Consider the following 13,324-nt stretch of genomic DNA (forward strand, 5'->3'; position numbering starts at 1 on the left):
ACAAACAAAGTAAAAATGTTTGTAATGTCGTGATTTCAATATCCAATTTAGTGAACTTATTTACTTTAAAACTACGAAAAATATTGATGTAACAGTTTCACACGCAGTTTTTTAAATATATCTTTATTTACGTTTTCAATAACGTTTGTTCTTGTTTTGTTACTTTTTATAATCTTTGTACGTGAGATATATATACTATTCGTAAGGTTAAATGAAAGAAATGTGTTTAAACTTTGCTTCTTCACTAAGTAAATATTGATGGTGTTATTTTACTTCTTATTTTTTTCAAATTAAAACAATTTTACATAAGGTCCCTTTAATATACACGTTTTTTTGTTTGTTTGTTGTTTTTTCTTTCAAGGGTGACCTCTGTAACATGGAAGTATTGGGAATGGTGAACGAGATCCATTCTGTTCAGGGCCAAAAAATGGAAAATGATTCTATTCGTAGAAACTCTACGGTGACTTTTCAAGATTACTTAGATGACAGTTTTGATAATCCTTCGTTTTCTCAAGATATTTTCTCGCGTGGGAGTGAAATGATGAACCTGAGTGATTCCAGTACAGATTCTACCCAAGTTTGTGAAGTTGGAACTCTGGAATTTTCTTTGCAACATCCAATATCAGTTGGTGAGCAAATAAGTGATCATGATCAGGAAAATGCTGGGTAAGTGATACTCATTATAGTATTGATAGGTGCTATAATTTATTCAAAACTTCACTTTTTAATAGTTTTGTTTGCTTCTTTAAGTTCTTAGTGTCAATGGTGTTCCACTTCCAGTGGTTTTATAATGTGCGAGTCATACTCATAGTCTCGAAACCATAACATCTTAAGACTACTGTTTTAACTTAAGTGAAACTTCTAAAGTTGTATTTGAATAACCAGCAAGTTAGATAGTTTCAAAATGTTTAGACTAAGAGCTCTTTTTTTATTTGTCAAGTATTGTTAAGTTCCAAATCATTCCTGCTGTAATTTGTGAAATGACACACCCTGTCAAAATGTGTATTGGCTATGGTGCCATATAAATTTTAATGTACCTCTACATTTATAAGCTAGATTTTGTTTCAAGTTAATACAGTAAAAAAGTAACTACGGCAAACTAAAATGTAGGGATAAATTATGAAGTTTAAATTTACATAACTAGGGGAAGTATAAGGATTTGTTTAAAAAAGAAATAAAGAAATCCAAAAGGCTTACAAGAAAGCTGACTAATAATGCACTTGGATCACACATTTAATATGACCAAGTTAATAGTGAGAACTACAAAAACTAAAAAAAAAGGATCTTGGTATAGTGATGGTTAAGTCACCCAAAGCATTGAAACAGTGTTCTGTTTCTAGTACTAGTTGTAAAACTAATAAAATCTCAGGATTTATTTATAAGACTTACTGATTTCAATTCAAAAAACGTAATGTAATTTTCTCTCTATAAAAATCAGTAGTACTAGATAGGCATTACTTGGAATAATGTGTATAGTTTTGCTTTCCTTATCAAAGAAGGGTTATTGGCTAACCATAAGGGATTTGGAAAAAGGCTACTTGGATAATTTCATGTTAAGGTCTCACCTTATTTTCTATTCAAAAAGAAAAAGATAAGAAGTGATCTTATTGAAGTTTACTCCATTATTTTTGGGGGATCAATATAAAAAGGCCTTTTGTGTTAAATTTTAAAGAGAACAGAATGAGTGAACACAAAGTTAAGATTTGCAAGAAAAGCTAGGCACCAGTTAAGACAGTTTTATAACATAACAGGGTGACTGACTTATGGAACAAAGTGGCCTTTTTTTTGGTACTGGAGGCCAGCACTTTATATAATATATAATATAATAGAAGTTTAAGAGAAGAATTGATGATTTCATGAAAAGCAAAGGGTAGGTTTAAATTTTTACTTTTCTAAAGGGTGGGTGTGCATGGATATTCCTGAAGGATCAAATGGTCCCTTTTTGACTTTAGGTTATGTGATGTTACATTACAACTCATTATTTACCAAGTTTTACATTTGATTATGTTAAAGATTATAAATAATATAAACTAATATGATAATAAAATATTGTCTGTATGTTGATAAGATGAAGCAAAAATTCATAAATAAACTTTTATCACATTTTTTTCACTATGTTAATTCACAAAAATTTGAAAATAAACAGTAATTCAGTAAATCACAAATTATATGTAGGCTAAATTACGTCATGAACTTGGTGCTATGTGGTTTCATAGTGTCTTAATGACTTACTTATTCATTTGTTGTTATAGGCTATTATAGATTTTTATCAGTTACTTATAGATTATTTAGATTATTATTATTATTTTGATATATATATGTATGATTAATTTGTTGTCTGGTATTAGTATTAATATACTTTTCATCTCTCACACCTCTGAAGCAACAGTGTATCTAGTATATGATAAGTATTACATAACTATACATAATTACTTTGTGTATTTGCATTCTTTGTTTGTAGGCATATCTTCCTCTGTATACACAGATCATTCTTTATTTTCCTCACATTTCATAATCTTCCAGTCACTTCTGGTTTACAATTCTTCTTCTTCTTCCGTAGCTTTTTCCCGTATCTATACGGGGTCGCTATTTTCGGTTTTGGCAGGGTTTTTATGGCCGGATGCCCTTCATGACGCCAACCATCCCCTAATTTAGCAGTGTAAGACAAGAGGGAAGGCTGCTAGTCATCACCACCCACCGCCAACTCTTGGGCTACTCTTTTACCAATGAATAGTGGAATTGACCGTCACTTATAACGCCCCCATGGCTAAAAAGGCGAGCATGTTTGGTGGGATGGGAGCGTGAACCCGCGATCCGCAGATTGTGAGTCGAGTGCCCTAACCACCTGGCCATGCTGGGCCTCTGGTTTACAATTCTTTACCATAGGCAAATTTGTTTTTTTTTATTTGTGCAGAATTTATCCAAGCAGTTTTCAGTTATAGAATTTGGGAGGCTGTTTCTCATGTTTACTATTCTTTAGCTAAAGTTAAGGTGCCTTATGTTTAATTAGCATTTCTATTTGAACTATTAGATTTATTTTTGTGTGTCCTTTACTTATTTTTAACCAGTTATACACCACAGCATTGTCATAGAGATACTGTTAGTGGTCTTATATGTTTCAGTCATGTGGCCCATAATCTTCTAAAGCAGTGTTTCCCAACTACTGGGGCACAAGCTGGTACCAGGATGCGATATGTTGGACAAATATTTCACTAAAACTAAAAAGTAATTCTTTATCAGTAACGTTCAAAATTTTTATATGCCGCCAACAATTAAACTTAAACCTTTCGTGACAGGTGGGTCTAAGTGCACATGTCATGATGTTTTAATGAGTTACATTCAAAGTTTATTTAAACTACTTAATTATCGTAGTAGACGATGGAGGCTGCCTGTGACCTGATTCTGGGTGGGATAGAGTCCTTCGTGCAGCTCGGGGGTTTCTCCCCAGGGGGTTCAGAGTTAGTATCATTATCTCTTCTAGTTATGACCTTTGTACTCAGTTGCTGCTTGACATAGGTTGCTAAGCCTTTTAAAATTTTGCACGTGGAGGATACGAAACAAAATAATTTTTTTTAGGTTTTATATATACAGTTGAATAACCAAAAAATCATGAATTACTATATCAATGCCATAGAATTCCACTATAATTTATCAAGCTTAGTAGGTAAGCTGTATTTCAGTCTTAAAAAAATATTGAAATCTTGGTTCAAAAGAAAGAAATTGTGCTAGCCACGTTAGAAAGGCTGAGAAAACCACTAGGGGACATTCTGATCATCCAATTGGTTATTCATGTCATATGCAGAAGTAAGTGTATTTAAGGAGCATTTCCAAAAATGGAAAGAGGTGGGCAGAGTGCCATTGTGTTTGATTTATTACATGAGCAATATCTGTAATTTGTGTTTCTAATTCGTTCTAAACAATAGACTTAGTATTTTGACTTCACAAACATCTAATTTGAACCAGTGCTACATACAACATACCATGTGACACACAAAAATTGATGTTTATCTGTGTTTTTTTTAACTTTTAAATTAAGAAATTGAGTAATGCATAGTTCTAAAATTTGAATTATAATCTACAGTTTGATACAAACTTATTGACATAAATTCTTGAAATTGTAGTACAATAAAATTTTGAATGCGAGTCAACAAACAAGATGACATGGCCTTTCTGAAAAGGGTTTAATAGCATAGAAATGTTTTTCAACAAGAAGACAGGAAACTTGAGATAAGATAAACTTATACAGTTTAAAGATAGGTTGATTGGGTAACAAAGAAAATTTAGTACAAGCTTAACAAAATCATAAATGTACAATGTTTGGAGAAGGCTGGTTTTGTCATCATCAGGTACAAGATGTTTACCTAAACACAGGAATAAATATACAGTATGAAACAAGTCATATGACCAGAGATTGTTTAATGCTTAGTAAAGGTATCTTGTTGATGTTTTGTTCTTTGTTTAAAATTACAGTTTTAACTTTTTTAATAGATATCAAGTTTTTATCATTATGTTCACCAAATGAAATAAAATCATTTTCAAATCAGATAAGCTTAGTTCAGTTTACTATTTTATGAGTGTATTCTAATGCCTCAGTTTTTTATTGAATATTATTTTATGTTTATCCTACTTCAAACAATGTACATAAGTTGGCTGACTGACTATTTAATTATTTTTAATCTCAACTATGATGTGTTTAAATAAAAAAGTTATTAACCTTATTGGTAACAGTAAAACATGTTTTCATTTTTTAATTGTCAATTTATTTGATTTATTAAAGTTTAATGTGGGATTACTGCATATTTTAAAAATGGCAAACATGTGATTGTCTATAGAGAACATTAGGGATTCATTCACCAAGTAGAAAATGTCCAGATTATCTTTCAGAACAAATCAGTGACAAAGTCCATAAACATTGACCTCATGAAGATGTATATAACATGAAAAAAAGGATAATTCAGAGATCCTTAAAAAAACAGGTTAATACAGGAAGATTAAAACCAGGAATAAAATAGTACAGTAATAAAATTATGAAACTAGTACTTCTCCCCATTTTTGTTTTTTCTTTTGCTTGTACAGGTGGTGGGGTTGGGGAAAGTAGTTGTTTAGCAAATACCACTAATTGTCCAAATCTAACAGTGAGAACCATGTAAGTTCTCATGATATTTTTATTGAAATTGAAACTTGAGCTATTAAGCATTCAAATTATTTTGGTCCATTCTATTCATTATTCATGTGCCATCAGTGAATATTTTATTCTTAAATACTTTAGGCCTTTCATAGCTTGGATTAAATTTCTTAACCTGATTCATTTTCATTTTCCTGACAGTAACATGCATACTAGTATTGCTGTTTCTCATAAGTTAAACATGATTTACCTATCTTTGATCTTTGGTATCTTTTTACTTCATTTTTAATTGTAATATAATATATAATATAATTATAATATAATATATAATATAATTATAATATAATATATAATATAATATAATCAACAAAATGTTTCCTATTATTTGTTAGGATATTTCATTGCTATCTGACTAGAACAAAATGCTGTTGTTTTTTAAGGGGATTGACATCAGTTATTTGTGCCTTATGTCAAATCTCACTCTATGGATCTTGCACTATCCACATTGACAAATTGGTTTGTACTGATGATCTAACTGTTCTCAAACACTTTAAACATGAATTTTGAATTACATCTCATAAAATTGACCATTTGGCTCTAATTTTGGCTTTCCAGTCTCTATATATTTTGGAGGACATCCTTTAGGACAGCATTTTACCTTCATTACATTGCTGTCTTTTCAGCTTCAGGACTCCATTTGCAGTCTTTGATTATTCTCCAGTCTCAGTGGAATCCATAAAAGCTCTGTTTTTTGTGCCCAACACCCATTGTTGACAATTTACAGGGTTTATGGTATTGCTGAGATTTTCTGTTTAAAAAAATGTATGTATGGAGACTGTATTTATGTGGATTCATCATGTTAGGGCTCTCACAAGTCCTTTAACCTCTGCATTTATTCAATATACAACTCCACCTTTTGCATTTTGGCTCCATGAGAGTATGTTGTCACCTGTAATAAAATTGAATAAATCAGATATCATGATCTTTCCTTATAATATGAAATTCTGTGTATGGATTCATCCTATTGGGACTTTCAACAGGTCACATATACCCATACATTTGTCCTAGACTAAATTCCATCTTCTGAACTGGAGCTACACAAAAGGATGATGCTCTCGAAAAGTGGATAGAGGATGCCATCTTACAACTGTTGATGCCTCAATTGGTATCATTTTCCACCTCTGTAGGCAAGTGTTGGAGATATCAGAAATGGAATTCCTGTTATCACTAGCTGTTTCAGTTCCAACTTGGATGGGAATCATTTATGTGTTTTTTTATGTCCTCATTGCCCTTACATTGTTGAGCCCTTTCTTAGAACTGCTTGGTATTTTCTTTTTTTTTTTTTTTTGGTTTTCCCTGGGTTCCCATGAATTTGGCCAGGAGCATGACTCAATGGCTTTTTTACAGCCCCTGGCATATGTCTACTTTTAATGAGACTGGGTTGTTCCCCTGAGAACCTTCCATTGCAAGAGTAGAACGTAGTATTTTAGCTACCTGCTTATGCCATCATCTGTCCCATTTTTGTCTCCACACATGAGGTACACCTTTACCACTCTCAAAATTGACACCTTTTCCTCAGTTGAAGGACATTATGGATGAAGAGTACCCTGTTCAGAATAATGAATTGTTTCTGAGTGTCCTTTAGTTCTAGTCTTTGTATAAAGTTGGTCCACTTCACTCATATTCTATCAAATCCAATTCTTTAATTTTTTTTTTTCTGATTCTGGATTATACTCCAACTCTGCTTGGCTACATCTTTATTGTAATCTAGAGTAGTATCTTTCTGCCATATAACTTATGGTTTTTTTTAATTGTCCTTTTGATTTTCTTTGGATCCCACCTCCTTTTCAGTGTGTATATTCTGTATTTCAGAGGCAAGACTACCTGATTTGAATTTAACATTTTGATAATTAAAATAAATTTCATACAGGTACTAACCTTTGAAATACCTTCCTCCCATCTACTACTACTACCAGATTTTCATCAGCTGAAATTTAAACCAAATTTAAATTATGATGGGAAAGGAGAGCTTATGTGAGATCACCTGGAGCTTGTGCATTAACTCACATAGAAGATGGGAGGGTAGAGTTATGTGTAAGTGATGCATGTTCTGCAATACCTAATAGACTTTCAGAAGTTTTGAGTTACATATTTTTTGACAGCATGAGTACAAGCTCAAAAAGGCAAAGCTGTCAGTATTTCAAAAGTAAGTACCTGTTTTAAAATTTATTTTAATTCTAAATAAGCAAAACTTAATGATATTTTAATGGTGTTTTATTTTCAGTTACATTCATCATACTATCTCTGCAGACCAAATATATATGCAGATTAATCCTGGTAATAGTCCCATGCCCCGCAATCCATCACATGCTACACTTACAGTTGAGAGCAGAAACCAGGAAACTAAGAAAAAAGAAATCAAGAGATTTCGTTGTGATTTCGAAGGATGTTCTCGATCCTACAGTACTGCTGGAAATCTTAAAACACATCAGAAAACTCATACTGGTTAGCTGTTGCTTTTATAAGATGTTTTTAATGTTAAAATATGTACAAATAATTTAATTTAGGTGGTTATTACAAAACAATGTATTTGTCTGTTTAGGCCTTTTTCAATTTAATATTCTAATAGTGTATACTCCATTCCAAACATATTTCCAAATTAACAAACTAAGGTGATTAATTACAAATCTTTGTTAAAAGAAATGAACAGGTGAGAAATAAAGATTTTAATGGGTGCTTTTACTTACATAGATATAATACTTATAAACAAATATTCAGAAAGAAAATCAGCAACAAAAATATTACAATTGATACTTGAAACCATTGGTACTTGGTGAAACTCCATTATTACAGAATTGAGGAAAATTGTATGTCTCACAAAAACACCATTTATTAATGACCATAGTTTCACCAGCAAAGCCATCATCAGTAAGGGGGAAACTATGGTTGTTAATAAATGAGGTTTTTGTGAAACATACAATTTTCCTTAATTCTTTAGTAATGGAATTTCACCAAGTACCATCGGTTTCAAGAATCAATTACAAACATGTACAATTTCCTCAATTCTGTAACAAAAGTATAACTTATTGACAGAAAATGTCACCAAACAGAAGAACAAAAAATTAAAACTTTCTTATGTAATTATGTGAGCTTGCTATTGTGTATATACACCATGTACCTGAAACACTTTTAAAAGTAGAAAAAGCTTATTACTCCTTGGTGTTGTTACTACAACTCAATAATGTTTAGGTACACAAATACTTATTTTGATAGCATCTTTGGATTGTGTATATTCTTATGGGTCAGTAACAAGTTAGAAGCAAAGGTAAGCTGAAATAAAAATAAAAAAGCATTTAATCAAGTGGTGGCATATCTTTATTTTTCATCTTAATGTAATTTGAGTTTTTATATTTTGGTTTCTGTCTTATTTCAAATGAATATTGAAATTCATATATTTAATAGGTAAATAAATAAATTTTATCTTAAGTTTTAATCCCTTTTTTTCTTATGGCATTGTTTATGTACCATATTCCAGTTAACTCTAGAATTACCATTGAAGTCTATATAAACACCATTGGGTTTTTAAACACATTTGCTAAGTTGTATGTGGGTCCATGTCTTTGTTAGTTATAGAGTGTCTAACAACATGTGTGTCACACAATAGTAAGTATAAATAAAGAGAAAGAAATTACCATCAATATAGCAATTAACCCAGCAAATTACTACTGGAGTCCCCTATGTACTTTACATTAAAAATGAGTGATTTTACTAAGTTTGTTTCATCAGTTTTTCAAACTGAGTACTGTTATAGACAAAAACAAAACTCATAATAATGCAGTGTGTGTGTCTCTCACTGGTAGTGAATGGTGCAAAAACTAGTTGGTAATTTGAGGGTTAGCACTATAAAAGTCTTAGAATTTAGAACCACAAGCTCTGTTTAATTCTTTAAAAATGAGAGTTAATGTATTTTTATTTATTACATTAGTCCTTTTTTTAATGTAAGAACTATAAAAGCTTAACTTATTTCCTTTTTTAGTCCACCAGATACTCCATAATGTGAACCAAAAACGTTTTGTGAAGTGGATCCAGTTAGTTGGTCACATTTGTACAAGTGCATAATTGGAAATCATTTTAATTTTTTCATTCTACACACACATATTGGCTGTTTGGTGTGCAGTAACACTGAAAAAAAGGTCTATTAAGTGTGTAACTTAAAATGTGATAATAAAATTATGATTTAAAATTTAAACTGTTCATCAATAAGATAAAATTATGAATATAAATTAGGATTTTTTAATGATTTTGTCAAAAATGAAAATTTTTTCTCTATTATTCAAATTATTAAATATTCTCATTTGAAAAAATTCAAATTGTCTGTTAATTTTTCTAACTTAAATTTTAGGAGAGTTTACTTTTGTATGTACACAAGAAGGATGTGGAAAAACATTTCTGACATCATACAGCTTAAAGATTCACGTACGAGTTCACACAAGAGAGAAACCATTTGAATGTAATATTGGAGGTTGTGAAAAAGCTTTCAACACTTTGTATAGGTAAGGATTACAGCTTGACATTTTTATAGTTTACATTCTTTTAAGTATTACCATTTTTTAATGTCACGTTATTCTAGATATAGGAGATCATGTCCAATCAGAAATTTGAGATAGATATTACAAGCCTCTAAAAAATAAATATAGAAATTGTCTTCAGAAATGTATACTCAACTCTATGCATGACAAAGAGCTATTACTTTGTGTCAGTACTGTAAATATTTTTGTGCATGCCACAATCCTTGAATGAAGTTGCCACCCCTACATGTATTAAAGTGTATTGCACCAGCCTATTATGTAATTATCATTAGACTATAGCCCTCTAACCATAGAAGGGCAACATCCTCCATGCACATTAATTCTCTTAACAATAACATTGGAACAGGGCCGAATCGTGCCTCTGAGTCAACCATGTGCAGATTCAGGTTCGCCACCCCCTACGAGTTTCCAAGTTAAATCAAATCATATACAAACAATATTAATTGAAAAAAATAAAAACGTCATACTATGATCTAACAGTAAAGTAGACCAGTAGTAATAATATCAACTTTTATTAGATTAAATATAACGCTTATTACACAAGCCAGTGAAGCCATGCACTAATTTTAACACTGGTAAAACTAAATTATAGCTGTTTAGTATAAAATATCCATATGAACATAAAAACATGATATGAAAATCAAACAGAAAAGAAGATGAACACTAATATTACTGAATCTTATGTTAATATACATACATTTAGTTTTATTAGTTCACAAGCCATACACACTTTAAGTTTGAAAAAACAATCAATAACTGCATAATGTGATACATCTTCATTTACAGTATAAATAATTACAATTTAATAAACAAATAAAACTTTGATAATCTTTATATAATATTGGCTCATCTGGCTTTTAATTCATAAAATGTATTTATTAGCTGGTGAGTGTCTAACTTATCAGCAATCTCATGTTCAATTGAGGTAGTTTTACAGAAAGCCAAACGCTTCATTATACTTCTTAAGTAATGCAAATCTTTCATTCAATGAGTTAAGGTTTTGTCAAAAATTGAAAAATAAAAATTAATTTTGAAATTTCTTTGTGGATCATTAATAGGTTCATCTGCATGTTCATAGTCAAAATGCTTAACCTTCTTCTGGCAATGAACAACATTTGTGTTCAGGAACTTAGGTTCTACTTCAATGATTTCAGCCAAATCTTTACTACAAGTTAAAATAAAATCTTGAAACTTAAAGCTTTTAATTTTTGTAGCCATACATTTAGCCTGGTAGTGAGTGGTCATATCTTTATTTGTTCCATTCGCTAATTCTGTCGGACTATCATATACTTCTCTGATTTCAAATCTTAGAGGCTTGTTGGCATCAACCCTGCTCTCCCACCTGGTTTCTGAAATTGGTTTTAAGATTAGTTTTGTAAAATATTTTTTTAAGATGCCCCATCTTTAAGTTGAAGATGAAAAAAAATGCATGTAATTTTTGCACAGAATTAAATTCTACAGTGTGACCATTGCTTCATCATTAACTACAAGGTTTAGGCTGGGAAGCTCACGGTACAAAAAAAACTCATGGATTGATATCTAGAATTCTTTTTTGCAAACCATTATGTTTACTGCACATGTTGGTGCCATTGTCATAACCCTAACCTCTGATGTCATGAATATTTAGGTGCCTGCATATTTAGGACATCAGATTCCAAATGAAATTATAACACTAATTTCAAAGGAAATTAATGAATTCATATTATATATATGTCTAGAAGAGCAAAACATTTTTCGATAATCCTTGACCGTACACCAGATGTACACAGAACAAATCACTATAATCATTCGGTTTGTGGAAGTAAATACAAAAGGGTTGAAATTAATGAACATTTCCTTACATTTTATCCTGTCACAGATTCCACTGGGGAGGAATTAACTTTATTTGTTCTGAAAAAGTTGGAAGATTTAAAGACACTGCATATTCTTTTTATTCTATACGCATCTGATATGCTTAGCCATCAGTGAGTAAAACTTAGCTATTATTTCTGTTTCTTTTTTTAAATTTCCATTGTTGGGTTCATACAACTTATCAGAGGAACCTTGAAAAGCTAGATTTTGTCTGGAAACAAATGTTATAATGTACATCATTCGCTTGATTACAGCATACCAGTGTAATTTTTTCTGTCTCAAAGAGTTGTTGTTGTTTATTTATGGTAGACTTATTTTTTAAAGCAGAATTAAGATTGACCATTTTTTGTAATTGTTTATGTGGTATAAACTTTTTTCATGCCTTGAGAAGTGTTGAGAAGCATGTTGCCAATCTGAAAATTCCCCTTTAATCATTTGATTTTCTTGTTTGCTGAGTAATTTACAGCAAAAGCAAAAAACACCAATACATGAAACAGAATAGAGTAGCCAGTTTCTCTCTCAATTTTTACCATTTGTTGAAATGAGGGTATAAAATATATCTGAAAATATTCTTCCATTTTCATCAGCAGGATAATCTACATTTATTTTATGTACAGGTCCATTCTATTCCCGTAACTGCACCTGATTATGAGATAATATAATGGGCCACCTACCAGGGTCATCACTTAAAATATTTTCTGTGTGAGGCAAACTTTCATTTTCTTCCTTGTATTCAGAACTGTCTTCAACATCAGGGCCATTACTTAAAATATTTTCTATGTGAGGCAAAATTTCATTTTCCTCCTTGTTTTCAATCTCCAGCATTTCATCATCTGTGATTCTATTGTCTTTTTCATTATCAATTCCACTGAAGATGTTGATTTATACAGTCTCATTAGTTGGTTTAGTTTCTTCTTGTGTACCTTATATAACTACAAGATGGTACAGAATTTTTATGTGTTATAAATTTTTCTATTGATCCAAAATCCCTTTTTACTCTTTCTTCTATTTGTAATTTTTGCTTTCTGCTCTAGATAATTGTTTTGTCTTTGTATGATCAGCCACCTGTATGAATAAATAAGGGGAGTGTTATTTAACTTATTTTGAACATAATTTTTTTATTTATTAATGGATTTTGCTAATTATGGTAATATCATAGAAATTTGCAGTGAAAGCTTTTCTGAAATTTCTTGATGCCTTTTTTTTTGAGTTAGTTGTTTATTTCAGCCACCATTCTGAAACATCCATAAGGCTTCCTATTTTTGAAAATTAGAAGTTTAAATTCAGAGTCAAGTGTCTACAAATGTTCTCTTCACAGGTTACATACACCAGTAACAGGTACTCTGATGAAATTCCAGTAATTATGATGACAGTAATTTTCTATAGTAAATTATTAATAATGATCATAGTACAATAAGCTAATTATGATAAAGAAAAGGGCAATGATAGTAATACTAATAAAAGATCAATTTTGACAGTAATGGCTAGATTTGACTGGTACACTGACTCCAATTAATCAATTATCTATATATGTGTACATAACGTATCATCCTCTCAAAAGAAAGATTTCATACCTACTAGGATATGCATCGTGCAATAATACATAAATTGCTAATATATATATATATCAAAACATAATTAAAAATAAGGACTGGCACAAATAAAGCTATTTACTCACGTACTGTCAAACACCTATTTCTTACACTAAGTAACTACCGTATTTTTCGGAATATAAGACACCCTTATTTTGAAGTACAAA

At 30.9% G+C, this 13,324-nt stretch overlaps 1 protein-coding gene across 2 annotated transcripts in view; it reads left to right on the forward strand.

The window, feature by feature from the left end:
* The first annotated feature begins 366 nt into the window (after positions 1 to 366).
* The window catches only part of LOC106476801 (metal regulatory transcription factor 1-like), a 28,027-nt gene continuing 15,069 nt past the window's right edge, over positions 367 to 13,324 (forward strand). For both annotated transcript variants that reach the window (XR_002609772.1, XM_013937429.2), the window contains exons 1-3: positions 367 to 666; positions 7,410 to 7,630; positions 9,528 to 9,678. Coding sequence is in view for 1 of the 2 variants with exons in the window: in XM_013937429.2 (XP_013792883.1) it covers positions 377 to 666; positions 7,410 to 7,630; positions 9,528 to 9,678 (662 nt within the window). In the remaining variant the exon portion in view is untranslated. The remainder of the gene's footprint in view (positions 667 to 7,409; positions 7,631 to 9,527; positions 9,679 to 13,324) is intronic.

The sequence above is a fragment of the Limulus polyphemus genome, unplaced genomic scaffold (assembly GCF_000517525.1).
Source record: "Limulus polyphemus unplaced genomic scaffold, Limulus_polyphemus-2.1.2 Scaffold158, whole genome shotgun sequence".
Lineage (NCBI taxonomy): Eukaryota > Metazoa > Arthropoda > Merostomata > Xiphosura > Limulidae > Limulus > Limulus polyphemus.